Raw genomic sequence first — 27,673 nt, 5'->3', positions numbered from 1 at the left:
CAATTTTAGTTAACAAACATAATTTGGGCCAACCTTTGGCCAATCAGCACATTTGTTTTTGATCAAAGAACACATTCCATTCGTGATCACATTAATGTCAATTATTAGGTGAATAAAACTTGCTTTATGCACAATTACACATTTTTATATGATGTATTATAAGGAAGAAATGGTAACGGAACTTGGAGTACGCTTGATTTGGATTTCATCGCCTCTTGTAGTCACAGTTGGGGCAATGTTCTGCCACGCTGCAGATTCGAATCTGATGTCACAGCTTCACACACTGACCAAAAATGGTGATCATGAAAAAATTTACAAACAAAAAATACATTTAAAAAAACAGCATAAAAGCTTAGCATTTTATTTTTACTGAAAGCAGTTCATTTTTGATGTAAAACCTTGATTCAAAAATATTTTTCTGAGAGTAAAAATACTTTTTTTTAAAACCCTGAAATAATATTGTTGCAAAAGTGTGCACCCCCTCCGATAACTTGGGACGTTGTGGTGTTCAGCCTAAACCCACAGTCACAGCTCAACATTATTGCCATCAGAACAAAAATAATTGATTTTCCAGAAAAAGCACGTATGACTCGTATCATGTTTATTTTATACACTCACTCACTTTCTCAACAGACATTTGCCAAAGAGGAAAAAAAAAACACTACGTTTTACCACCGCCAGACACACTAAACACGCTAAAGTGAACTCTCGTAGATGGAGGGAAACATTCATGACTGTGTTTACTAACCTTTAATCTTGTATAAATGCAAAATCATATTGGAGGTATTGCCTCCACAGTAGCCACCCTCCTCCAACATGTTTTACATGTCAGTTGGCCCTCCCCCTCTAAGCCGCAGCCGTCTATAACTTTCCTGTAGCTGAGGTATTCCCATACCAGCTATTTCGTTTTCTTCGATTGGGGGGGGGGGGGGGGGGGTAAAGGAGTTTCACCTCCTCCTGACTCACTGACACTGAGCAACAACATGTGGGGGAGAGTTGAGCCTTGCAGATGCAAGCGAGAGATTTCTCCATGCATTTTTGGGACATAAAAAATAGTTAATACCATAGGGAAAATTTTTTGCGGTTTTGAAACCTTGACATTTTCATACCACGGAATACCTTGAAACTGGTAACCGGCTCTTCTAGTTAACAAGTCACTCTAAGAAAAACAAGCACATCTAAATTGATGGAAGAAACGGAAGTCGGTACATAGCTGACACTAAAGTGCCTCTGGTAAATGACCAAATTCAGTTCTTATGTTCTATTAGGCTTTTAATAAAATCTCTGTTTAGTAGTCCTGTTTTACAGAAAACAATTTCCCGTCTTTTTTTAACCTTTAACGCAGATGAGCTGGTCAACCTGATTGTTTCAAAAGACCAATTGTGGCACGTCTGGCCACGCTACCTTATGCTTCACCTGTGCGTCCCCAGATATGACAGGAAGGGGCAAACAGTTGCTTTTAGTTGTCGGCAGCACTTTTTCAAACTGTTGCTCACTGTCAAAACAAATGAAGCAGGCTTTTCCGCATCTTTGAACCAGGAATGCTAACCCTAAACACAGTAAACCACTGTGCTAAACTTAAAACACATGTCAATGGATCCAAACATTCTCTTTCCTCACTGATAGTGATTGTTCTCAATTATCATTATATGCTTGTCCAAGTAAAAATAACAAAAATGTCGGCAAAAAAAAGTACCGGTGTACATGGTGCTTTGAGATGCATGTAACCCAACTTAAATAATGTATGAGCGTTTTGGGATTTTGCTTTGGTTTGAAAACAACAATTTAAGATTGAAGCACTGTGCGGACTGTGAACTCAACTCACGACAAACGGAAGTTTGGCAATGAGCAATTCTTCCAAAAAATGATTTCCAGTTGTTTATTTTCACACCCAGGTGAAGTTTACTGTCTAACCAAAAAGGGAGAATTTTACTTGTTATATGTTGAAACAACCACATAACTTTGCCTTAGTAAAGTCTGCCACGCTTATTCTAACAAAAAACAGTGTCACAGTCTTATAGCCCTGCATGTATTGGAACAGAAACAAGTAGTAAAATAGGGGGAAAAAATACTCGCATATTTGCATGAAGTCTTTATCCTGTCTTAAAACAAAAATGTATGTCTCATGTCGCATTAAAATCACGTGGTTTGTCCAAACATGAGAAAATACCTTTCTTGTGATATTTGTAATGCAAATTATTTACACACAACTTTCTTCTGTCATTTTATTCTTCCATAACGTTATTTTCTTATCGTCAGCACAGCGTGTATGATATTAAATACATTAAAAAAGCAGGCATGTACGATTTCATTAGTGCTCTATTTACATCCCAAAAAATAGAGCTTGAAAAATTAAAAACATTGTACCTGGAGCAGAATATTTTAATTTAAAACAAACCACCAAACAAAAAAAGATTGAACTGTCATCCATCATTGACCAGCAATGTTCACCTTATTGTAGGCATATTTCCCACCTTTACACACCTCTATTTCTCTATGACATTAATTTCTGTCTCAATAGTCCTAGTCAATCAAAACAACATCCCTAACTTTGAGAATTTTGCTGTAGAGATTTTAGGTATCTAAACTGAACAGCCACAACTTTACAAATGATAAATTCACTTTTTACAAATTCTTTTTGAGACGAATTGAGGTAACAATACAGTGTCTTTATATTGTGCTTGTACAACTATACCGCATCCTACAGAGAGCTGTCCCTACTACGTTTGTCTCTTGTGCAGCAAATATTAGTGACAGCTTTTAGTAGTTGTAAATTACTGCTAACTACATATGTTAATAGTGTTGCGGCTGCTTGGTGTTCATGTGATGAAAATAAAGCACATTTAGGTGCCTTTAACGCATATACAGTACATCTTATTAATTACACGAGAGGCCAATCTTCATATTATCATACATGACCTTTTTGCTCCTTCTGTACATACAAACAACTTTAGTGTGCCACGTAACAAGATGAAGATTAAAAGAATACAATTGAAAGAGCAGCAATCAAGAAAAAAAAAGTGATTTTTGGATTTTTAGTACCTTTTTCACCTGAGATTAGAATAGTTTGTAAAAGGGCAGCAAAGGCGATCAAGTGGCACTTGGAAAAGATTTAAAGCACTCGACATGATGGCTTGTGTAAGTGAAATATTGAGTGTGGATTGTTTTTCCGCACAAAAAACGGTCAGTTGTATAGGTATTTGTGTACTCTTTTATGTCCACTACATGCAATGGTTACCATTTTCTGTGTTGACCACAGTGTTTTTCTAATGGCAATAAAACAAATGCTACAAGATAAAAGCACAATGGTGGTTTGGGTTATGCTGGGAAAAAAACTGAAAAGCAAGTAGATCATATCATCATTTCATTTTACCGGATTAAGCCAAATCTGACTCAAAATGGTAGAAGCAGCAATCTAATTACCTGCAAAATGCTTCATGTTTTGAAAACAATGTGCAAGTCGGAATTGAAGCATCTACTCATGTTAAGTGCAGCATAAGGGCTTTCGTCATCAGTACACACAAAGTATATAGCCTTCACCTTCATACGCCTCATTTTAATAAATTCAAATATTGTCAAAAAGTTAATATATGTCATAGTTCATTTCAAAAAGTGAAAAGGATTTAGGTTTGTGGCCTCTTTAAGAAACTGAAAAATACAAGTACTTGGCAGAATGAAAATTTTCTTGAGATTCAATTTTCATTCGCTTCAAGTTTCATTCATGAACATTATAGATCAGGATTACCTATGTATAGTGAGTGTATATGTTTTATTTAACTTCAAAGGGGAATTAAACCCAATTTAACAAGAATACTTTGCAAAAGTTGAGCACGACTTTTGCTACTTAAGTAACAGAGTATTAAATTATCAATGAAACGAGATTTTGTGGCGGAGGAATGTTTTGGGAAATATTACATCAATCAGAGCAATGCAAGTGTAATACGAACTTCAATGATGCGATGTTCTGTATCGTTTTGTATCCCAAACATAATCTTAAAAAGTCCTATGGAATAGTAATTTTGGTGAAAATGATTTGATTCCAAATACTTGCTAATTCTGTTTGTTCTTCTTTGTAAACAAAGCTGCATAAGAAGTTTGTACTCTCATGAGAGTATAAAGACTTAGAAATGAGACAAATCAAATGCAGAAGCAAGGTTTCAAACATTTTTTACAACAAAAAAATGTATTACACAACGTAAACAGAATTTAATCAAGAAGATATGTTCATCTAAAATATAATGTTTTGACATTCATTCATTCCTTGTCTGTGCCGCTTATCCTCACGAGCGTCGCGGAGGTGCTGGAACCTATCCCAGCTAACGACTAGTTGTAGGCAGGGTACACCCTGAATTGGTTGCCCGCCAATCACACAATGAGACAAACAACCACTCACTCACACCTATGGACAATATGGAGTGGTCAATCAGCCTAACACACGCATTTTTGGGGGATGTGGGAGGAAACCGGAGTCCCCGGAGCAAAGCAATGCAGGCACGGGGAGAACATCAAAACTCCACGGAGGAAGGCCGGATTTAACCAATGATCTCAGAACTGTGAGGCAGACATGCTAACCACTCCGTCATGGTGCCGGCTAAATTTTGACATATTGGTCTTAATTCCCCTTTAACTTTTTGAACTGAACTACAAATAAATTTAACTTTTATTGAGATGTGCCTTAATATACACTACTCATAAAAGTTAGAGCAATTTAAAGCACTTTAACATTTACAGGTGATATTAATACGACCTTTTCAAAACTTTTAATTCACACCATACTGTTGTCCAATATAATTTGTACAACTGACAGTCATCTGCTGAACGGCCCTTCAGCTTTCATTTAAAACCCGAACATCTGCACTTTTGGTGAGTAATGTATAATACTGAGGCACAACATAGGTGTTGATACGCAAGAGATAAAGCATCTTCTAAAAATGAATCAGTGACTATTGGCAGGTATCAGACTGCACTTTTGTGTTTTTTCATCCATTTCTAGTGCATGACTGCAAAGCACATGTGAAACATGCATGAGCTCTCAAGCGCTCATTTGAAATATTTCCATCTGGCTGCACTGGTAACAGGCCATTGTCTTTATACAAGTGTGCTAACCAATTACTGGTAATAGTGTGCATACGTATTTGTGTGTGTCAGCACCAAGGTTCCCGCTGAGCTCGGCCTCGAGCCAAACTGTCTGCTCGCTGCCATGCGCTCTTCATTAAAGCGAGGCCTTCGCTGCAGCGCTTCTTAACTGATGGCTCACACACAGCTCTGTGGGGGAGCGCCACCTGTGGACACAAGAGTATCTCCGTGTATGAGGATGTAACACACACGGCAACACTGTGTCCTCCTAAATGCAGACTAATGAAAAAGTTGTACTATATATGTAAACATATATATATGCATACACAGGTGATACTGTGTAAATACCATATTGGCCCGAATATAAGACTGTGTTTTTTGCATTGAAATAGTACTGAAAAAGAGGGGGTCGTCTTATATTCGCGGTCTAGACATTATACCCATTCACGACGCTAGGTGGCGCCAGATATCATTGAAGCGATGTTCTGTCATGACAGATCTCAGCTACTCTCCCCATTCACAACGTTAGATGGCGCCTGATATCATTGAAGCGATGTTCTGTCATGACAGATCTCAGCTACTCTTTTTAGTCTAACCAGTTTGCATTATTTTATTGCAATGTTTTTCCTTATTCAGATTTGTTTCAAGACAACAGCTACAGTTATACTTCACTTTTATGGTTAATGCAGTTATTGCAATTTTGTTGTTTTATCACAATAGATTGGTTTATTTACATTTCAAAAACCAGAAGCCATTCATTTACGAATGTGATTGCACTTTAGTTTACATATTAAAATGTTCATATTAAGATTTGAATGAGGCAAAATAACATGCTTTTTCTCTCAAATATATTGTTATAATCATTTGTTTCCGATGTACTGTAATTATTTTCTGTATAAAAATTATTTTGGTGTTCAAAAAGTCTTTTTTCAAACTTAAGTCTTGAAAAAGAGGGGGTCGTCTCATAATCAGGGCCGTCTTATATTCGGGCCAATACGGTACACACCCACACACAGACTCGTACCTGGAAGACATTTCGCCACACGCTGTCCAACACTTCCAGCAGTCTGTCTCTCTCCTCACACCCACTGAAGTACAAGACCCATGGGGGGAGGAAGTGGTCACGATCCGCAGCAAACTCCTGCCAGTAAAACATGCAAGAAAATGTGAATCGCTGAATGAAAACCAACAGAGGACATGTTCAAATGCATTTGATGCACCACATTAGTTCACTCACAATGACACAGTACTCCATGTCAACCTCTAGGCTGACAGCCTTCACATCACAAATGTCGGCACTGCCCAACGAGCGGAAAAAGCTGGTCTGGCAATCCTGATGACAAGTCAGCAGCTTGCTGTTCGTCACAACCAAGCAACATGGGATGCACGTGGTAGGGGCTGCACCTTGGGGGATGACCTGGATGACAGCAACTAAAAGATAAAGCTTCATAGGACTCGAGCACTGTGAACGCACACCTATACTCGCTATTCAACAAGTCATCTTTTTTTGTTTTTCCATGGTTTTCAGATATTTGTAGAAAAACACCAGAGATGCTCCATGGAACAATGTTGTAGTGCTAAATCTTTATCGACTTGGAAACACTGTAGTTTAACCTGGGTTATGAGTGAAAATTATTTGCTTCACATTCACGTACAATGAATTTGGAAACGATAAAATGTGTTAGGATGACAGTTTGTAAGATACAGTTGTGGTCAAAAGTTTACATCCACTTGTGAAGAACATAATGTCATGGCTCTCTTGAGTTTCCAGTTATTTCTACAACTCTGATTTTTCTCCGATTGAGTGATTGGAAGAGATACTTCTTTGTCACAAAAAAAATTCATGAAGTTTGGTTCTTTTATGACTTTATTATGGGTTAACAGAAAAAGTGATCAAATCTGCTGGGTCAAAAATATACATACATGGATCTGAAAAAGCGAATCATTGACTTGAACAAGCCAGGAAAGTCACTTGGAGCCATTTCAAAGCAGCTGCAGGTCCCAAGAGCAACAATGCAAACAATTGTTCGTACGTTTAAAGTGCATGGCACTGTTTTGTCACTGCCACGATCAGGAAGAAAACGCAAGCTATCACCTGCTGCTGAGAGAAAATTGGTCAGGAGGGTGAAGATTCAACCGAGAATCACCAAAAAGCAGATCTGCCAAGAATTAGAAGCTGATGGAACACAGGTGTCAGTGTCCACAGTCAAGCGTGTTTTGCATCTCCATGGACTGAGAGGCTGCCGTGCAAGAAGGAAGCCCTTGCTCCAAAAGCGGCACCCTAAGGCTCGACTGAAGTTTGCTGCTGATCACATGGACAAAGATAAGACCTTCTGGAGGAAAGTTCTGTGGTCAGACGAAACAAAAATCCAGCTGTTTGGCCACAATGCCCAGCAATATGTTTGGAGGAGAAAAGGTGAGGCCTTTAACCCCAAGTACACCATGCCTATTGTCAAGCACGGTGGTGGTAGTATTATGCTATGGGGCTGTTTTGCTGCCAATGGAACTGGTGCTTTACAGAGAGTAAATGGGATAATGAAGCAGGAGGATTACCTTCAAATTCTTCAAGATAACCTAACGTCATCAGCCCGAAGATTGGGTCTTGGGCGCAGTTGGGTGTTCCAACAGGACAATGACCCCAAACACACATCAAAAGTGGTAATGGAATGGCTAAATCAGGCCAGAATTAAGGTTTTCGAATGGCCTTCCCAAAGTCCTGACTTAAACCCCATTGAGAACTTGTGGACAATGCTGAAGAAACAAGTCCATGTCAGAAAGCCATCAAATTTAACTGAACTGCACCAATTCTGTCAAGAGGAGTGGTCAAAGATTCAACCAGAAGCTTGCCAGAAGCTTGTGGATGGCTACCAAAAGTGCCTAATTGAAGTGAAAATGGCCAAGGGACATGTTACCAAATATTAGCGCTGCTGTATGTATATTTTTGACCCAGCAGATTTGATCACTTTTTTCTGTTCACCCATAATAAAGTCATAAAAGAACCAAACTTCATGAATGTTTTTTGTGACAAAGAAGTATCTGTTCCAATCACTTTATCAGAGAAAAATCAGTTGTAGAAATAACTGGAAACTCAAGAGAGCCATGACATTATGTTCTTCACAAGTGTATGTAAACTTTTGACCACAACTGTAGCTAAAGTAAACTACAGTGGGACCTTAAGTACACCACAAACTATGATCCCTAAAGCCTTAAATAATATTGGATAAAGTTTGCACATATCTTAAAACACTGCTTTCTTCTAAAAAAAAAAAAAAAAAAAAAAAGGGTGGGGGCGCTTTCCAGTTTTACCCTTATCAGTCTTTACTGAAGGTTTTTGCCATCTTAACAGTTATCAGTTATCGGTCTTAAAATATTTCGTCATGAAGATGACAATAACACAACATTTTCCACGTGACGGCAAATCATGGTAGGTGTTTTTTTGCCAATTGAATTACTGAAAAATTCAGCCGCAGCTTTAAATGGGAAAACGGTAGCACCACCTGGTGGGAAAATTGAAAATTATCCTCAAAGACAAAATTTGCTTTTTCATACTGAACTAGTTTGATTAGTTTGACGAATTAAATGTGGAGAGACATGAATATACTGTGCTGTATAATATTTTAAATCAATTTTGGGGAAGGTGACAATGTTTACCTAATTGGCTGCCATTGACACCGATAGATGTCATATTCAGTTCAATGGAGATGGCTGGCATTTAATGATCATGTTTCTGTAGTCTTGACGATAATGTATATCCAATCGCTTTTGACTGGGAGTGCCTAGCAGCGATCATTCGATTGCTGTCATCCCTCCTAGTCAAAATCGACTGGACATCTATCACAGTCAGTGTCAACCAGTGAGATGATTTATTAAACAGCATTAAAGCATTTGCAGTGACAGGAATGTTATTGATCTATTTCCTTAGTTTGAGTGTTGTAAATTTTAATATGCTTAAATTACTATGTGGTCAATGTAATAACAATTCGTTTTTCTTGCAGTTTATTACAGCCAATGCGTTATTTGAAGCAAATGGGTGTGAGTTGAATTGATAAAACTAAGGAATCGATATCATAACTGTACAAATCGTTTGGTTGAGTAAAAAAATGTATCTCCTTACTCCTTTGGAAACAGACTGGCAGAGCAGCAGCATCCAGTCAGCCATGTCCTGTTCATTGTTAGCACTGAGCTCCAGTGGGGGGCGCTCTGTCAGAATGACTTGAAAGGCATGCGGACGTTCTGTGCCATTGGAACGACGGCATCCTCCACAGTATTCTCCCCTGACATTAAAAAAATTTGGGGGACAAATCCACAGTGAGCTGGCATAACTTCCCCTGCCGACCTTTGCAGTAGTGTATTTTACTTATTCATTTTTTAAAGGATTACCCCATAGTAACTGATAGCAGAGGCGTCACATCAGTCCTTTCAGCATAAAGGTATAGTATTCCATTGCTACAAAGAGAAAATAAAGAAGAAAAGGAGAATAGAATATTAAATTGATCTCAGTTGTTCGAATGGCAAACCAATTATTTTTATGTAAAAATATTTCCATGAAAAGCATGTACACAAAGAGTGATCCAATCCTCGCACCTGAGGACGAGGTAGCAGCTTTTCCATAGCTCTTTTCCCAGGTATGTGGAGCCAGCCCGGTACTGCAGCAGACCTTCCTTTGCACTGGAAGGTGATTTTAGGTTCGGAATGGATGCATCCATAGGATCTTCCCAGTGGACCAGTGAATACAGATGTATAGAAACTTCAGAAACCTGAAGATACACAGAAGAAAAATTACCAATCACTGTGCCTTGCCAATTCACGTAATTGCTCACATTTACAGTATTTGCTACAAATAATGTACTTTTATTCCTCTAGCTGTACCAGTAACATGTAGTGATAGGCAGTATAAGTAAATGGCCTTCAACTAAATAACAGAATGTACAGCAAACCTATTGGCCTAAATCCTACTTTTTACTCTTCATTCAACAGAATACTGGACAGTGCAATAGTAAGCTACTGCTACTGTATTTAAAAAGGATCAAATTTCACACTGACGGGGGTTCAACCTTGAGTAAATTGAGATCCTTATTTCAGAAACCATACTTTTTTGAGCCATTTTTGTTTGCTGGTGCACAGTCACCTTGGATAAATAGAGGTTGAGAAACCCTGTTTATTAACAAGGGCCCAATGCCCATTTTTATCAATGCTTTACCTCACAGTGAGATTCCTGCGAGACAAACTTGGTGAGAGCGAGTTTTTCCATCGTAGCATCGGTCAAGATAGGAGGATAAGGGGGCTCGCGACAACCCTTCACCATGGCCGTCTTAAGAATGGACAAGAACCATCTGGAAGCAAAGTTGATGAGATTTTCGTGAGCGGTTTGCATCCTACAGGGACATGAGTACATGCCAATCCAAACTCACAAGGTCAAGGAGGCATCAGCTGTGTCAAACAGGAACTTCCTTCTTCTATTTGTGCAAATTATGCTCACTGTCTGTTGATCAAGGCCCACCTGAAAACATGACAACTTTCAAAAAGACTAACACTACACACTGTAATTAAATCCAGACTTGAATGTAAAAAGCCTACACAACTATGCTTAAACGTCAGGGAGATTTTAAAATGATTCCACCATTTATGTACCCTGGAACTTGTATCTTAAATCTTTTACAGAGGGGATGTAAAAATAACAGTGATCAAGTTTGCGCACCATCTCATAAAAGGAGATTTTGATTTCAAATTCAAATAATGCAGCAACTGTACAGTGAAAAGACAGTTTTGCCTTTTGTAGGTGGGATTGTGAGGCCATAACTAGTGAGCACATGTACAGAAAAAGGCAGAGGAAATATCTTACTGAGAGATAGTCAAGTTCATTGTAAGAAACAGCGTCTTCCACTGTGTAAGGCTTCTCTGCTGCACCTGTGCAGAGTCATGCAAAATTTCACATCTTAAAGGCACAACAGCAAAAGTTATTATGTAGAATGCCTTTGTGGTAAGCCTGTTAGTACTTTCATTAACACAGTAGGCTATCGGAGTACTGGAATTGAGTGAAAACATTTCCTTGCCCATCCACTGAGTGAAAACATTTCCTTGCCCATCCACTGACCTTTCCTCAGTAGGTAGATGTAACAGTCAGTCAGCAGCAGATAAAGAGGTTGCAGATCACCTTCCATATGGCCTGTGCTCATCCTCACCATCTAAAAAGAAAATATGAAAGGTTTATACAATGAACTGCATCATAAAGACACTGCAGTTAGTGGTAATCTTTGATTAACACCACAATGGATGTCAATCCTAATGAGGAATATAGCGGAACAGTGTTCACCCTGAAAAGTTGCTCCTCATTTTCCCTGAATACATGGATCATGAGAAGCAGTAAATGGTTGTTGTCCACCCTTAAAAAAAACATCAGCTGTGAATATGAACTACATTACGCATATTTAAACAACGCACAAATAACATATTGTGTCCTTACTTAAATTCTGCAGGATGAGAACTTTCACTTGGACTGAGATTCTCATCTCGTACAGATGTAATTTCACACTTGTCCGTATCATATCCCTCTCCTTTCTTTACATCTTGTTCCCGTCCTGCATTCGTTTCTGCCTCTCTTTGATCTTCATGGCCACCTGAAAGTATCTGTGACTGGCGATGCTCTGTAGGGTCATGGTTCCCACTACCTGGGGCAGCAGCTTCTGGACCGTCGGTGGTAAGGAAGAGTAGGTTTTGGGCGGCCTGTTGGAGCTCTGGGCTTGAGTCTGGGTCAGGAGGCTTGGCCTCAGAGTCCTCTGGAAAGGGCTGCTGCACTGGAGGCTCGGGTCCCTCCGCACTTGATAGTCTCTGCTCAGACTTGGGCTGTTCCCGGGTCTCCCCATTAAGTCTGTCCATAACATCGCGGAGAGGTTGGCCAACGCTATCCATGGAGGTATCTAACATTTCAGGAAGCCTCAGGAAGGCATCATCACCATCATCATCGTGTTCCGCTGCCACCTCTGCTCGCGCCCCATCCAGGTGGATTACAGTGCAGTTGAAAGAATCCTGATCTTCTGAATGGTTGAAGATGCTGTCCGTTTCTATGTGCTCAGATGATAATGAATCGTGATTGCAGCTGATGGAATCAGTGGAGCTCTTCCCTCGTCGTTTCTTGCTCGCTTTCCTCCGTCTTGCCATCCTGGATGTCGAAAGGGATAAGATGTTTATTCTTACACACAGTCAAGTGAAGCCAGGAATCTACTTTACCGAATGACTTCCAGTTCGTTGTTGGTGCTCTCTATGTCATCTCCAGTGCTGCCAATGTGAAAGGCGGCCATGTGAACCGGCGTGACGTCAGCTGAGGTGTTGGCATCAGAGTCTTGATTGAACGGGTTGTGCCTGGGCGGCGATAGACGAGCGCCCACCTTCGCCTTGACATTGCCGGAAGATAAGGCCACCGAGTCGCTGATGACAGTCAAAGGATCAGAGCCACTGGATCTCGGACAGCTGGCCTGGTCAGTCAAGTCGCCTTCTTTTAGGGGAAAAAAGTCAACAAGGCAATGAATGAGTTTATACAAGAAAAATCTTTCATTTGGTTCATTTGGTTTTGGAGTTGTAGAAATACACATTTTGTCAACAGTGAGCTTAAACTATGCCTTTTTTGTATTTAGCTGTTTGGAAGAGCCTTTCTTAAATATATCAACTTTCAGATGCGCCAATGTCATTTCTGAAGACACGTTTATTTCTACATCCCCATCGGACACAACAAATGAACAGGAGTTAGAGCTTGCGGAATCCTTGATGTTCGCCAGAAGGGTCCAAAAACATATAGGACAATCATAGGACGATAACAAGTAGTTAGACAGGAAGCAGTGACACAGGCATAGTCTGAGGATAATTTTACTGAGAGGAAAAAAATCACTTAGTGACAAAAGTGATTTTAAGGAAGGCAGATCACCAGCATACAGTCTTTAATAATAGGTGGAAATTGCTTGTCAGAACAGTGAAAAGTGTTTTTTCCTGTCTATTTCACAGTTCTGAGATTTGAGGGCTTGAATCTTAGCCCTGTTTTCCTATGTAGAGTTTGCATTTCTTTCAGGGGATTATAGTTTCGTTCACCATCCTGAAAAACTGACGTTATATTCATTAAAGAATAGAGACTCTAAATCCAGAACTGTGAATGGTTGTTCCTTAACATGTACTCAGTCATTTGGGTGGCTACCTCGCCTTTGTAGCCGAGATACAGTAGGTTCCAGATAAACATGGGATCTGAATGAAGATACTCAGTCGAGAAGGTTTATTACTACCTCTGCTCAGATTGTAGGCCAGTGTCACATATATCACACACCAAAACGCGTGCAGTTGACAGAGAAGAACGATAACGATGACAAAAACCACATTCATCTCACCGTGCTAAAGAAAAGGGAGCATTAGCGTAGCGCATGAGGTTCATGCATAAAACAACAACAACATAGGAACAATAAAGCAAGCAGTTTAATGCATAGGATAATTAAAAAAAAAAACACAAGTAAGTACATTTTTGTTATCCTGAATACAAGCTATGAATCGAGTAATAAAATTATCAAAGTTTAAGAAAGTTGTTGGAGACCTAATTTCATATTTTACAAAGAAATAGTATAATTTGGAACATTTGTTATAGTTGGTCAAAGAGCCCTCATTTTATGACTTTAACATGTTCAACATATTGAAAAATATAAAGACTGCATTGAGATATGGCCGTAATTACAGTCTAAATATCGTGCAATCTTGCAATAGTTATCAAAGGAGTTGCTGTATTTACCCTAAGGCTTGATAGTGAGACTTTTCTGGTGATCAAATAGATTCAGACTACATACCTGGGATACTACTTAAATATGTCTCATGTTGTTTTTACACAGTATGAAACACACATTCCCTCACATAACGGCTAGTTGTGTACACACCGTACATTAAAAAAGAATAAAAAAGGAAATTGCAGACAGCAAGGGAAGGTTTAACCAATGTCCCACCTTCCCAGTCTGCACTTGGCATTGCCTGCAACACGGGGAAGATGTCACCAAAATCATAATCTAAAAAAGGAGGGATAACATGAAACATTAGAAAGAGGCTTAGACAATTTGAAAATAATTTGAATCATGGCATGCAAAAATATGAATCAGTGGAGGAGAGCACATAGAAAAATGGGACCTTAAACTGCAAAACATTGTGAACAGTGATGTACCAATGGATGATGCTTTCTTTTTAGTTGCTCCTACATCCCAAGTGGTGACCCACATTACACTGACATGAATATACGCATAGTGTTAGTGTGCAGCTCACCTTCACTAGAGGGGGCGATGGCACTGTCATCCCACTCCAGGTTGGTGGAGGTCAGAGAGGTGAAGGAGTGCAGGGACAAACTGTCAGAGCTTGGCAGCCTTTCTTCAAAGTCCAACAGGTTGTGCGGTTTGTAGTATTCCGGCATGTAAGCGGCCACGTCCAAATAGGGCACATCCTGCAAGCATTGTAACAACTTAGAGACGCATGACATGTTCATTTGGAAAGGAACGCGAGAAAGTAATGCGAACCAGCTCCAGATCAAAACGAATGAATTCCAATCCGGCCATCAGTGTGAGGAACAGCGTCAGGTGGTCATGACTGCAGACCAATGCATTCCTAAAATAACAAAGAAATACTGATTGATGACTATTCTAAAATGTTTTAAACATGAATGTTGTTGAACAACAGCACTGAGCCACTCAATATAGCACCAAAACGGCTTGAAAAAGAATATGGCACTTACTGTCTCTTGGACTCCTCAAGGGTTACATGACTTACTTGAAGTAATATTTCTGTAGTAGTACTTGGTTCTCCTGGAAGAGGCGTAGGTAGCTTTCCAAAGAGCTCTCGCTCAACGCCAGGTATAACCATGCCCGACCTGGTAACACAGTCACGTTCAATGTTAGTTGAATGCACGCCTTTGTGTGAGAATGCAAATAAGACTCACTTCGACCGAGGTTTGTTGCTATGTTCTGAAGCTCATCTATCTGGCGGACAGCCTCTCTCCTTGTGAAGTGAAGGACAAGAACCCAGTAGCCTGAGGAGATATCCTGCAGCCTGCAGTGGAGAAAACATCACAGTCAAATGCTTATTGAAAATATTGGTGGAAGCCGGTGATGTTTCCAAGGTTCATTAGAAGCATTCCCCTCACGTTTCCATTGAAATGCAACAACTTTCTTACCCGTACAGGAGCGCATGGTCCAGGTGTTCACAGAGCCGCTGCAGAACGCGGTCGTGGTTCCGGATGGCTGGGGTCTCATCTTCACAAGCTGCAAAGTAACTCTGCAACTGTAGAAACACAAAATGTCACAAATACTGGCGAAATAATTTTGGATTAAAAATAAAGCAATACTCGATTGACAATGAAAATCATAATAAAGGGCGTAAACTGTGGTACAACAAGGCACAAGGTATTATAATCTGTAATGTGAAATGGGAGAATGAGTGAGGCATTTGTGGCTTAATCAGTCTCTGAATTTGTTGTTTTGTAACTAATCCCAAATGTTTGTGCTCACTGCTCCAGTTCAACTAAAGAATATTACAAACTAGGATAAAGTGAAATGAGGAAGAGAAGACCAGAATGAAGGAAAAACCATCTGTCAGACTCAGGAGTATTGTTGACAGGGTTTACAGTCAAACTGAGAGAATACCTTACTCAATGTGACTTGTTAATGTAATCAGAATTAGGATGCAACGATAGTAGCATGTGCAGTAATTTCATCAAAGAATATACAGTAAATTAGGGATATCCCGATCACATTTTTTTCATGCGAGTCTGAGTCATCTGGTTTTGAGCATCTGTCGATACTGGGTACTGATTTGATACCTCGGAAATGAAAGGGATTCCCCCACCCCCCAATAAGATCTAAACAAAGCTATACCGACATTCTCGCCATGTAAAAAGGTTATTAGGATAGCAGTGGTTTTATAGAAGCAAAAAAAAAAAACTTATAATCAGCAATCGAACGATGCCATTCAAGTTAAATTGGATTGTACGTGTATCGCCGCAAAACCCGATTCTGATGCTCTGGAAATGACATGATTGATCGATCCGATCACATGATCGGAAATCGGCGACATCCCTACAGTTAATATGTGTATAAGGTGGAAGTGTCTCCATAACCAACACGGAGCCATTGTTCCATCCAATCCCCACATACAAGTCATATACATAAATAATGAAGTACACAGTACAATCATGAGGTTGTGTTCACTTTCACAGTGATTATGTTGCCAACAAGTCAGCATTAGTAAATAGGGCACCGGAGCTGAAGATTGATTACCATTACCCCAAATGAGGATTACACAAGCATAACATGTAAGAACATATTGTGCTATTGAGTTAAAAGCCAAGTCAAGCTTTCTAAAGCAAGGCGTTTTTGTTTTGTTTTGTTTACACATTGTCCAGCTAACATACATTCATTGAATCACCAGCCTCAGCTATTTCATTATACTTCCTTCCTTGCCTTCCTTCCTTCATTGCTCAAAAACTATTCTATCCATTGTGGTACAGTTCTCTGTTACTGTCAATATTCTTAATAAGTCATCTGCGTTTGAAGTGGATCGAGTGGCAACCAAATAAAAGGATAGAACAATCAAGCATCAGACATCCTGTTTCGCCCCATACTGCATGCCGCAGCGGCTCGATGCGGTCATCGTACGAAAACATGATGTCTTGCTATTCTGGTCCGATAGAAATGACAATGAAGACAGGAGACATTAGCCAAACCACTCGGGATCATGCCCATTTTCTGGTTGCCAAAAACAACCACGGACTTTTACCTTCTTGACAGAGAAGGAGATGTTTTCCAGAATGCGGTCCTTGACTTTGAGTTCATCCATTGCGCGTGCTCGTCTGTTGACAGCGGCGGCAGCTCACTTCAGTCAGCCTGTCAGCTGACTACAACTGGCTAGTGAGCTGCTAATTTTGCTAAAGCTAAAGGCGCCGGAGCTCGTGAATTTACTGACAGCGGCAATGCAATTTCTCCAAGAAACACATCAAGTTTAAAGTTATGATTTAGGGGCGAAGGGCTCCATTAACTACGGTCACTCACCCCGACGAGCTTAAAAATAATGATTTCAAACCACGATAGTTAATCACTTTTAGAGAAGGCATTTCTGGGAACTAGAAGAAATCCTTGAGAACCATTAACCGCATCTTGACGCAAGCACTTTTTAACATTATCTATATAAAGCTGTAAACATTTTAGTCACGGGCGGTCAACTTATGCTAACTTTCTGCGACAAAGCTAGTTGCGGGCTAGTAGTACTGTATTCCTTTCCTAGGTCACGCACAGGAAGCGTTACGTCATTTTACCAGGCAATTTTCAAGTAAGCTAACTTGACTCATTTTTTAAAATATATATTTTCCCTATTTGTGCTAAATTAAAACAAAAAATCAGAACTACATCATCTGAAAGAGAGTTTTAAAATATATATTATTATTGTTGTTGTTGTTGTATTTACAGGGCTGTCAACAGACTTACAGGGGCCCGGGGACAAGAGACCATTATAGGGGCCCCCAACCCACCCATGCCACCGGCTTGTCACGACAACATACGCAGTACTTTTAACGCTTTGCAAGCAATAACAGTGTAAATTGTCACATTATTTAATTGGAGATGGACAGTTGAATTTAACAGAACATAATGTGATGTGACACAATATAAACAATTTCCATCTATTGTCCCATGTAGGCTACAATACAATACAACTGAGAGTGCTATGCCTGCCTGCTAAGCAACAAAACAGTATAACTAAACATCCTGTGCCTGCCCCCTACACATCCCTGGGGTTATTAAGGCCTTTAAACAGTGATTTGCCTACATATAGTATTTTGACAGCAAAGTCATTTATAACATCAGTGAGATCCAGTTTTTGTGGAAGCCCACGCTCAATGGAGAGTAGGAGTGGGAACCTCTTGGTACCTCACGATACGATATGATTTGCGATACAAAGCTCACGATAACGATGATCTGACGATATGGCGATACAACGATTATCGATACATCGGTCAGGAAATCATTCAGGAATATTCTACAAACAACTCATAAACAGAAAAACAAGCTTCTGCTGTTAATTGGAATGACTTTATCACTAGTAGACGTCCAATCCGTTTGAACTTCAAACGGATTGAACGTCTATGGCCGTCAGTGGCAGCGTTGAAATATTTCCTATGTTAAAGTTTTTAAGTAAACTGCTCACAAAAAATAAAGGAACAAAGTATTCCTTTAATTTTTGTGGCCAATAGGCTATATACTGCACATATCGAGTAAAACATATTCAATCAGACAATGATTTAAATAAAAAAGAAATTTGTGAATGTAAAGTAAAATCAATTAAGGGTCATTCAAGGGCCTCTATGGTCCTGAGGCCTTGGACAACATACCCGGTTGCCACGGTGGCTTGATTACTTATTAATCTTTTGATATATTTTCATGTAAATGGTTTTCTGGTAATAGATAAGTCTGTTTTTTGTGGATATTTATGGTCGTTATTATAAACTGCTTTGACTGAATTGTTAGTATTTTATATCGTTCAATAAAAAGACGTTCAAATTAACTTTTGTGTCTCGCGGCGGATTAATTACAAAAATTGTAGACTTAAAATTCCTACTCTGTTATTCGTGGACGGATCACCATGAAATTAAGTAGCTACATTCTAGGTACAATATACATACGAATCGATCCTATTTCCAATTTGGTTTTTAAATCTATAAACATTAATTGCGGACTTATTGTTGCCTGTAAATTCCAAGTTAGCCAATAAAGGGAGCTGGAACGTCGTAGATTATATATATATATATATATATATATATATATATATATTTTTTTTTTTTTAAATACTTTCAGTTATGGAAAGCTGTATAGTGTGTATTTAACGAACAGGAATTACTTATTTGTATTTCACAAAATTTCAATAAAATGCCTTAAGGTGTGCATGCGTCAATTGTCACAATATGGCTACGTATCCAACGTGTTTATTTTCCCCGGCTTCTTTGTAGATTCGGATCATTCAACGACCGTAAGCCACCAAATGTTAAACGAGGCAACTTGACTGGTTCGTTGAAATTAGACACGCCTTTTTTCCCAACATTTGAAGCTCCTATTTTCTATATTGAATTAAGATTTTTGTATTAATAGCTTAATAATGCTTGTGATATTTCCTTTACAAACACCTCATTTACAAGCTTACTAGTGGGTGGATCAAGAGTTCAGGAACTGGTGTAACACATTTCAGCTCCGTAATAGACACGTTCTTGCACGTTCATGTGTACATGCCTGATTAAAATTTAGAAAAAAACTTACGTCTTATGTCTTTTTTTTGTACTTTCTGATGTGCTGATTTAACCCATGTGCTGCTAAAGGACACCGGAATTTCCCCTGTGGGGATCAATAAAGTATCTATCTATCTACACTGAAGGGCAAAACCTATGGCCTGGAAACTGAAATTTAACAATTGTCAACAGTCCGTGAACCTTTCTAAGACTGTATACTTCCAGACTCACAAAATAGGGATAGTCACCAAGTTGTCCTGAAATTTTACTCAAAAAACAATATGCCTAACTTTTTGAGAGGAGTGCATATAGTATTTTGAAATCATAGCTGAAATCCAATTTTTGTAAATGTTAACAATATTTGTAAATTTTTGCATTACTTAATTGGTAAAATTAAAATCACATAAAAACAATACTGTCATACAGTTCCGTGTGGAATGTCAACGTTTATTTAAAAAAAACAAAAACAAAAAAACTTCAAATTACTAGTTTGCATCTTTTTCTTCAGTGCATGTGGCTACAACATTGAATGTGAAACAAGGGTCAATAGTTTATATTCTTGTTGTTGCTTCAACATAAGAACAGAAAATGATTTAATTTTGACATTGAGTTTTCACAGGCCTTGAAGTAAAAATGAAAAGTGAGCCCACACACCAGCATTAAAACATTCACCAGCCACTTGTGTGCCTCCACCACAAACAATGAATTAAATTTTGACTGGCTTTTAAAGTTCCATTATGCCAATCTCCGTTTCGCTAGCTCTGAATTAGTCAGACTTTTCCTTCTCCTTCATGTGCAGGAAGACAAAACTGAATATGAAGAGTCCTGACATCATAGAGAAGACGCTGGCGTAGTACGGGAAGGCCGATGGGATAAAGCGTTCATACTGGGTGTGCTGCAGGGGACGCACTGAAACCTGTGGTAACAAAAACGACGGTCGTAAGGGATATAAAATAATGTGATATATAATCTCACATTATTTCCTACCCTGACGTTTACAAGGACAGGATAGAGAACTAACCTGTGTGGAGGAGTATAGGTGTGTGTATCCCAGGCGGTTGTAGTCCACCTTAAATTGGAAAACTCCATAAACGTCAGGCAACTTGAACTGGACGCTGTATGTACCACCTTTGAAGGAATTCCATTGCCATTATGTATGGTTAGATTCAAGGCAGAAACCAACAACAATGAAGAAAGACTTTATACCATCTTTCTTGAGGTACGTCCTGACAAAGGGGTCAATTCTCACAAACTCCAGTTGGATATCGTCACCGTCAAAAGGAACCCAGTCACCGTCAGAGAGCATCTCGATGACAATGCTGTACTCCTGCATGTGCAACAAATTTTCTAATTGAATGGCAATTTATTTGAATATTTCATTATTTCAACATTTAATTACATTTTCATTTATTTATTTATTACATCCACTGTTTATTTATTATATTGTGGCACCGTTGTTCCCCTAACGGCAGCATGAAATAATCTGTCAATGGCCCATTAAACTCGAAGGTAGGCAGGTTTAACATCAGCGAGTCACAAAGCATGGCTCTTGTGCGCTGTGCACTCCTACTCATGGATGAGCGCTGGATGGTGCTCTGAATACATTCTTTGTTCAATATCTTGACCAAAGAGAGCAGAGATTACAAAAAAATGTCAATATATCGCTCTATAGTTTGCAGGAACATCTGCTACATTTAAAATCTCCATCAATTAACTCATGAATAGGCTCACTTAGCACTTCCGCAATTGGCATCATGTCGGGAAACGAACATGAGGCTTATTACTGAGTTTGATGGGCCAAATGACAGTTTTCAATTTCATGCTGCACTAGTAGGAAGTAGAGTGCCACAATGAAATAATAATGCTGTGACATGACATGACAAAAATGTTAAAATGCATAAATAAAAGTTGAATATTGATACAAATAAATATTCAAATATCACTTTAAAGACAAATTTCATTATTTAATATGGGCATTCTTGGTCCTCTATAATCCAGGAATACAACTAGTTGAATATGGATAAAGTTATCCCATGTGTCCTTTACTGGTTTGATAAAGTCTGCCGTAAAACTTACCACAAGGTCGGTGATTGTATACGCTGCTGGGGGAGTGTTCTCTCCTACTGGATGATGGCTAACTTTACCCACCCTGAGGACGCCAGCCTCTTTAAACACCCAACGAGAGAGCGCCTCGGCCAGTTCCCGGTTACCCGTTTGCTCATACCTACAAGGAACACCATCACAATGTCACTGTCTGGCTCAAAAGTAAGAGTACTTTTCCAGAGCAAAACAAAAAGACAGGACTGACAACAGAGATCCCGGTGCAGCTTTTTGGACATCAGCGTTGAAGAAGGCATCACTAAAGAAGTCCAGTGAACCACTGAAAACCACTCTGGCGTTGTTTCTGGCTTGTAGGCCAGCAATCAGCAGGGTGTTTTTCCCCACAGCATGAGGGTACTAGAAAAAGTGGGGGGGGGGGGTATTATACAATTTATCTCATCTAATTGTGAGAAAGCGTTCAACCCTTGTACAAGATGTACGTACATACACAGCTGCAGAATGTGGGATTATAATATGTATTTACCTGGGAAATGGGTTTGTCGGGAAAAAAGGAGTAGGCTGTTGAAGATCCTGTGAGAATGTCAAGAACAAGAGGGTTGTCGGGGTCTGCCACCATGCTGAAAGAACATAGGCATGCTAAGTGAGTCACATTCAGCAACATTTAAAGCCTTTTCATTTCTTGCATTAAAAAACAAAAAACAGCGTTTGCAGTTTTGATAAATATTTGTGTTATGCAAACTTTGAAATGATGTTTTTTAAGGTTATTTTGTCCCGATCCAATCACGTTTTCAGAGGATCGGAATCGGGTGAAAAGGATCGGATATTTAAAAATCTGTTTTTCAGCTTCATGCTCCTACAGCACCTCCCTCCTTCTTAGCAGTGCACTGTTATTTTGCTAATTATACTTCACCAGACTGACGGGCTTGTAGCTTTGATCTTGCCAGAGAAGCTTGGTAGCTCCACAATCAAATATTTCATTGTTTAGCTTGTTATAGACTAGCGGTAGTGTGCTGTGGCAACTCATTGTGTAAGTGAGAGGCTGTTCGCAGCAGCGTGAGCGTCAAAGCGTCAGTGGATTTGAGTGGACGCACTCATTTAATAAAATAAGCATTTTTCAACGTTATTCTTGTTTAAAAATAATTCATATTAATTAGGCAGCACAGTGCGATAATAAGATGTTTGGAGCTTTTGTTCAAAAAAACTTTTTTTCGGTGTCAGATCGGGGCTCGTTATCGGCAGATTCTCAAAATCAGGTGACTCAGACTCGGGTGCAGAAATATGTGACATCCCTAGTTATTTTTTTATTTTATTTGTAACACTGAACACATCATTTGTTGCATGTAATGTGCTGTTTAGGTAGTCTACATTCATTTTGGACCATGTACAGCAGAGGAATGTTGACATGACAACCAATGGTGTCTAAATCCAAAATGACAGCTCTTTTGAAGTTCATCTTACTTACCCAACACCCTTAAACAGGACTGGTTTATTGGTTTTGCCAACAATGGTTGGAGCTTTCAGCAGGTTCTCTGGGTCAGCAACAATCAGGGTGTGCTGAAAACAATGGGGGTGGAGGGGTAAGATTAGTGATGCACGATAATGCATTTTTCAACCGATACCGATAACCGATAATTTCCTCCTCATTCCAACCGATAACCGATAATGTCAAGCCGATAATTCTATTAAAAGATTTATGTAAAATTTTAAAGTATACACAAAAGAAAATATTACTGTGCAAAAATATAATTTATTGCTCTTTTTTTCAACACAATGTATGAACAAGTCGTCAATTCAAACATCTAAATAATGACAGATTGTCTGACATTGTGTAATGGTAAACCTTTGGCAACAATTACTTACAGAGTAAATACCTAAGTTGCACAAAAATGCGTTTAAAAGTAAGCCATTCCTAACATATATAACATTAATCCGCTGCAAAACACACCTCCTTAAAACTAGTCAGTTTTAAGTGTAAATCTATTGGCAATAAGTGAAATTATCTGCCATCGCTTCAAGTGTATTTCTCTCAGATTTCTTGGAAGAAAAATAGCTAGCTGAAAATAATCTTAACAGCCTTGTTTTAAGCAATACATTATTATACTTAATCCTAAAAAAAAAAAAAAAACTTGAAGAAGGAAAGATTTTGAATAATATTTGTGGCTACAGAATATTGATTTAAGAATTTGATTATCTACTGTGACTGTAATTGAGCAAAGAAATAAGTTAAATAATTTGAAAAGTGATTGCTAATGTTATATGCTTTGTTGCACACTGTGAAAATGATTACCTCAAAAGAGCGAGATGTCATGTACCCATTCTGCAGCGCTTTGTTTACATTTGCGGCTTTCACGACATTTGCGTTACAGCAGCTAAACTGCTACACGGCAGTACTATTTGGACGGAGTTTGCGCTCGCATCCGTGTGCGTGTTGTTTTGTGCCTGAGTTTTATTAAGCCGAAAATAAAGGCAGCGTTACAAAGTCATCTGACCGCTCGTCATTTCACATTCTGAATGCATTATTGACTGGCTGACTTCGTTTTCTCCATGTTTAAATTATCTTATAACCACTGTGCCGTCATGATAAGCTTGCTTACCGGACATCACTTTTTCATGAAGAATGGTGGTCGTATAAACTGCATTATTTGTTTTATCCAGGGCTTTGGTTCTCGTGTCATTAAGGTAAAAAAAAAAAACTGTGTCTCGTCTCGGCGGCAGCTACATTCGTACCGGATAATCCGCCCGCCCGCCCCGGCCGGTTCGCCGCGGCGTATTCGGGTCCTGGCTCTGCTCGCACGCTGTGGGGGAACGCTCGAGAAACCGGGGTGTTCGCCGGAGGTCCAGAGACCGGGGAACCGGGCTCGGCCCGCCCCGCCTATGGCAAGGCGGCGGCAGCCTGCCGGACTGGCCAAAGCGGCGGGCTCCGTCGGAATTTACCACCCGCCTTGGGCTGCATTCCCAAACAGCCCGACTCTGTATCGTCACAAGCCCTGTAGTTTAGCTTAGTGTTTACAATAGCTTTAGCATTCCTGCTAGCAGCAGCCTCGTATATGTTCCAAAATTCTTTGTGATGCAGTTTTAAATGGCTGCTGGGTTAGTGGTTTTGAATGAGGACGCGTTCTTTCTGCCTCGTGGAACTTGTACGGTACATGTTTCGCAGATGGCGAGAGCGTCGTTTTTTTAGTAACAGCCGCCATAATATTCAACTACTTCTTGTCTTGTAACTCCGCCTCCTCAACCCCTCCTCCCTCAGGGGCTTCAGAGAGGGGAGGGGTTGAGGAGGCGGCGTGCTGAATTCTTCGGTTGAGCACATTTGGAGGCAAAATCAAGTATATAATTATCGGATTGCATTATCGGTTGAATTTTTTAATTATCTGGATTATCTGTGTGACGTCATAATTGCCATTATCGGCCGATAATTATCGGTGACCGATATTATCGTGTATCTTTAGGTAAGATAATTTGTGAGTACCAAAGGTGTGGCATGGCCTTAGTAAAATTTGATTACCTCTCCACGATCGGACTTGTCAAAATTGTGATGGTCAATGACAGCAGTCTTCTCCTCGTCAAACTCAATCCCACACTCACTGCCTAGCTCCCTTATTGGGTCACCTGATTAACAGAAGGGCGGATATGACATTTGAACAAATTAAAGAATATTTTACCAAATCCAGACCAGGTAGAAGTCAACTGACCAATATCAGAACTGGCAGCAACCAAGACATTTCCACCGCCATCAATGAAGGATGTAATTGTCTCCACATTGATACTTCCTCCAAAGTCTGCAGAAAACAAAGGAAGACAAAAATTTGGAATATGAACAGCAATATGTGACATTGGCATATGATGAAAGACAAGTGTAAATATCATACCTTCAACTGACGGTGAAAAGATGATGAGATGCTCGTATGGGAGCTGACCATATTTGATTAGTGAAAGCGAAGGATCATCAGCGGTCTTGAATGTAAGATCAAAGCCACGATCTGTTCAATAGCAGAAAAGTCAATATAAACAACAAATACGGGAAAAACACATACAGGAAAAATCAAGTGCATTGGCTCAGTTTAAGTTTAATCATGCAGTACTTTAAATGCAAATGACTTTTAGCAGCTGGATCTGCCCTTCGCCAACGTGGCTTCAGTGGCAAGTACACAAATACACTTGGTATAAATGACTTTCACATGAAAGATGGTTGGTCAAAGTATTTACAGATGTAAATCGTAAAAATTTGTAGACCTCTGAGAAGGGAAAAAATGTTTAAACACAAAAAAATGACAGCACTTATGAGCGCATCCATTTTGTGACATCAGTTATACTCATGCACATGCTCACTGATAGACTGGAGCGCAGGCACATGGTATAGTGGGTATTAATAATGTCACATTCCATTGGCTAAAATAGTACAGGCATAAATAAAATTCCTACTCCCATGTTCGACATTTTTAACGCCCTCTGAATATATAGAGCCAACAGAGATAATGTTGGATGCCCTCAGTGTCTTACAATGTACCAATGTTTACTGGAAAAATCAAATATATCCTATTGTGCATTTCAGAAAAAAATAAAGTTAATAAAAGGCACCAATCACAACATGAAAGACATCAAGTGCAGTTTGAATTGATTTTGTTCTATACACTCAGCTTTAAAAATATATATACAATAAAAATGATTTATAATTCATATGTCCAATATTACAAAAAAATCCAAACTTTCGTTGATTCTGAACGTAATAAATATGCGACAGCTGTGACGTAAGTAAGACGCGCCCGATCATACGGTTTCTAACTGAAATTTATAGTGGCGCACCATGTGAACGAATTTTAATTCTTTAACATATGTAGTGATTATTGGTTAAGGAATGCATGCCAACACAGCAGCCATTAGAGTAGTGATTCCATTTTGATTATCGTAAAAATGAGAACGTTAACAAAGCTAAGCTAATGTTAACACCCATTTGGCGCAGGATAAAGCACATACCAAGGCTCAAAGTCAGCCCAAAATATTTCGGTCACCTTTACCTAGGAACATTGAAAACGTAAATTAATGCAATAATATGACGTGTGACGCTTACCTGCCAAACTGCGGAAGAAGATTGAATGGGTCTCTCTAATATTGAGATTGTCCAGAAGAACCAGCGTTTTACCGTCGGCCGCAGCACATTTTAACAAGGAAGCTAGCGAAAGCAAAACAACACTAAATTCCAAAAATGTCAATCTACTTTTAAATGAACGCGTTTTGGAAAACAATGTAGAAGCAGCCCTTTTCGTCTGCATGACTACTGACGGCGCGGCCATTATGCTTTTTTAGCTTGAAGTCGACGTCAGCGTTAGTGCATGCACTTCGCTCTAACCCCGCGAAACAGCCAATCAGAAAGATAAACGAGGAGCCTTTTAGTCTTCGTATACCAATGGGATAAAAGCATTCTCGTGACGCTACTTCCGCTATGTCATACCTGATATGGAATAAATCGAAATTTTGATCCCTTCTTTCTACTTTTCGACATATCTCAGCAACAGAGCTGTTTTATAGATGTTTAAAAGTTGAATGAATTAACCTGAAAACTAAAACAGCACATGCCTTCCTGGCAATTTTCTGAAACTACCCAGAAAAATTATGATCAAATTCAATCTTTTTTTTTTTTTTTTTTTTTTTTTTTTTTAAATATAACGGGGTTATTAGGGGGTTTCTTTAGTAATTTACATTAGTGAGTTTGACTTCTTGGTTAGCATCAACAGCTAGATAAACGGCAATCTTGAGAAAATCTAACATTATTATGGATTTGCAACCCTCTTACTGTAATTATGCAAAATATTGTAAATGTCATTGATATTTCAGATTGATGAAAATATAGCAGAAAATGAGAAAAGTTAAGGCTTATTTTTCAAGAAATTTAAAGCTCATATGCACTAACCTAAAGCTGTACTGTGCAAATGCAATTTATAGTTGTTGCTGGCTTATAATTTGCTTGTTACTGTTGTACATGTCGGCATGGTTCATTTATTTTGAAGGCCATTATATTTATTCCTGTTTACATATTACTAGGTAAGCAGTTTGTTTTGCCCCTCCCCAACCCCCGCCCCCCCCCCCCCCCCAAAATAAAAAGAGTCAGAATTTGTTTCACTGAAACTTTCCAATGAGATGAGAACTCAGGAAAACAATTTCCTCCAATATCCTATTAAAAGTCCGACAGTACGCACCAGATCATGCATCATACATTTCTCTAGTTTAAACCTTCTTGCCATCTCTTATTTGGGGACCAAAAAT

The 27,673-nt window shown here is 39.2% G+C and overlaps 2 protein-coding genes across 4 annotated transcripts; both read right to left on the bottom strand.

Moving 5' to 3' along the window:
* Nucleotides 1–464: 464 nt before the first annotated feature.
* Nucleotides 465–17,374, bottom strand: plekhm2 (pleckstrin homology domain containing, family M (with RUN domain) member 2). Of its 3 annotated transcripts, XM_057826147.1 has the most exons (20): nucleotides 16,858–17,374; nucleotides 15,257–15,363; nucleotides 15,023–15,132; nucleotides 14,854–14,953; nucleotides 14,604–14,691; nucleotides 14,356–14,530; nucleotides 14,046–14,105; nucleotides 12,304–12,568; nucleotides 11,540–12,235; nucleotides 11,390–11,459; nucleotides 11,171–11,261; nucleotides 10,919–10,983; nucleotides 10,488–10,576; nucleotides 10,277–10,409; nucleotides 9,661–9,833; nucleotides 9,457–9,522; nucleotides 9,191–9,350; nucleotides 6,314–6,493; nucleotides 6,101–6,217; nucleotides 465–5,282 (listed from the first exon to the last, which is right to left on the bottom strand). In XM_057826147.1, the coding sequence occupies exons 1-20, from the start codon at nucleotides 16,915–16,917 to the stop codon at nucleotides 5,145–5,147; spliced, it is 2,943 nt and encodes a 980-aa protein (XP_057682130.1). In that variant the 5' UTR covers nucleotides 16,918–17,374; the 3' UTR covers nucleotides 465–5,144. The 3 variants fall into 3 exon arrangements, 2 of the variants coding, with proteins under 2 accessions (XP_057682130.1, XP_057682140.1); XM_057826157.1 differs by lacking the exon at nucleotides 14,046–14,105; XR_009061767.1 differs by lacking the exon at nucleotides 465–5,282 and having other exon boundaries at nucleotides 6,314–6,507.
* Nucleotides 17,375–19,777: 2,403 nt separating this feature from the next.
* Nucleotides 19,778–26,744, bottom strand: ddost (dolichyl-diphosphooligosaccharide--protein glycosyltransferase subunit (non-catalytic)). The gene is made up of 11 exons (XM_057826187.1): nucleotides 26,481–26,744; nucleotides 25,282–25,392; nucleotides 25,105–25,191; nucleotides 24,918–25,021; nucleotides 22,875–22,966; nucleotides 21,936–22,029; nucleotides 21,660–21,808; nucleotides 21,428–21,575; nucleotides 20,558–20,678; nucleotides 20,373–20,479; nucleotides 19,778–20,267 (listed from the first exon to the last, which is right to left on the bottom strand). The coding sequence occupies exons 1-11, from the start codon at nucleotides 26,701–26,703 to the stop codon at nucleotides 20,118–20,120; spliced, it is 1,386 nt and encodes a 461-aa protein (XP_057682170.1). The 5' UTR covers nucleotides 26,704–26,744; the 3' UTR covers nucleotides 19,778–20,117.
* Between the last annotated feature and the right edge of the window lie 929 nt (nucleotides 26,745–27,673).

The sequence above is a fragment of the Corythoichthys intestinalis genome, chromosome 2 (assembly GCF_030265065.1).
Source record: "Corythoichthys intestinalis isolate RoL2023-P3 chromosome 2, ASM3026506v1, whole genome shotgun sequence".
NCBI classification, from domain to species: Eukaryota; Metazoa; Chordata; class Actinopteri; order Syngnathiformes; family Syngnathidae; genus Corythoichthys; species Corythoichthys intestinalis.
Note: the sequence above shows the minus strand (reverse complement) of the source record. Positions and strands in the feature narration are given on the sequence as shown.

Coding starts and splice junctions, on each gene's coding strand:
- ddost (XM_057826187.1), bottom strand. CDS start 26,703: ATGGCCGCGCCGTCAGTAGTCATGCAGACGAAAAGGGCTGCTTCTACA. Junction 21,809..21,935: donor CCGACAAACCCATTTCCCAG/GTAAATACATAT, acceptor CACTTTTTCTAG/TACCCTCATGCTGTGGGGAA. Junction 21,576..21,659: donor GCTGCACCGGGATCTCTGTT/GTCAGTCCTGTC, acceptor TGTTCCTTGTAG/GTATGAGCAAACGGGTAACC.
- plekhm2 (XM_057826147.1), bottom strand. CDS start 16,917: ATGGATGAACTCAAAGTCAAGGACCGCATTCTGGAAAACATCTCCTTC. Junction 14,692..14,853: donor CTACAGAAATATTACTTCAA/GTAAGTCATGTA, acceptor TTGTTATTTTAG/GAATGCATTGGTCTGCAGTC. Junction 5,283..6,100: donor TGTGGCGAAATGTCTTCCAG/GTACGAGTCTGT, acceptor TTGTGTCCACAG/GTGGCGCTCCCCCACAGAGC.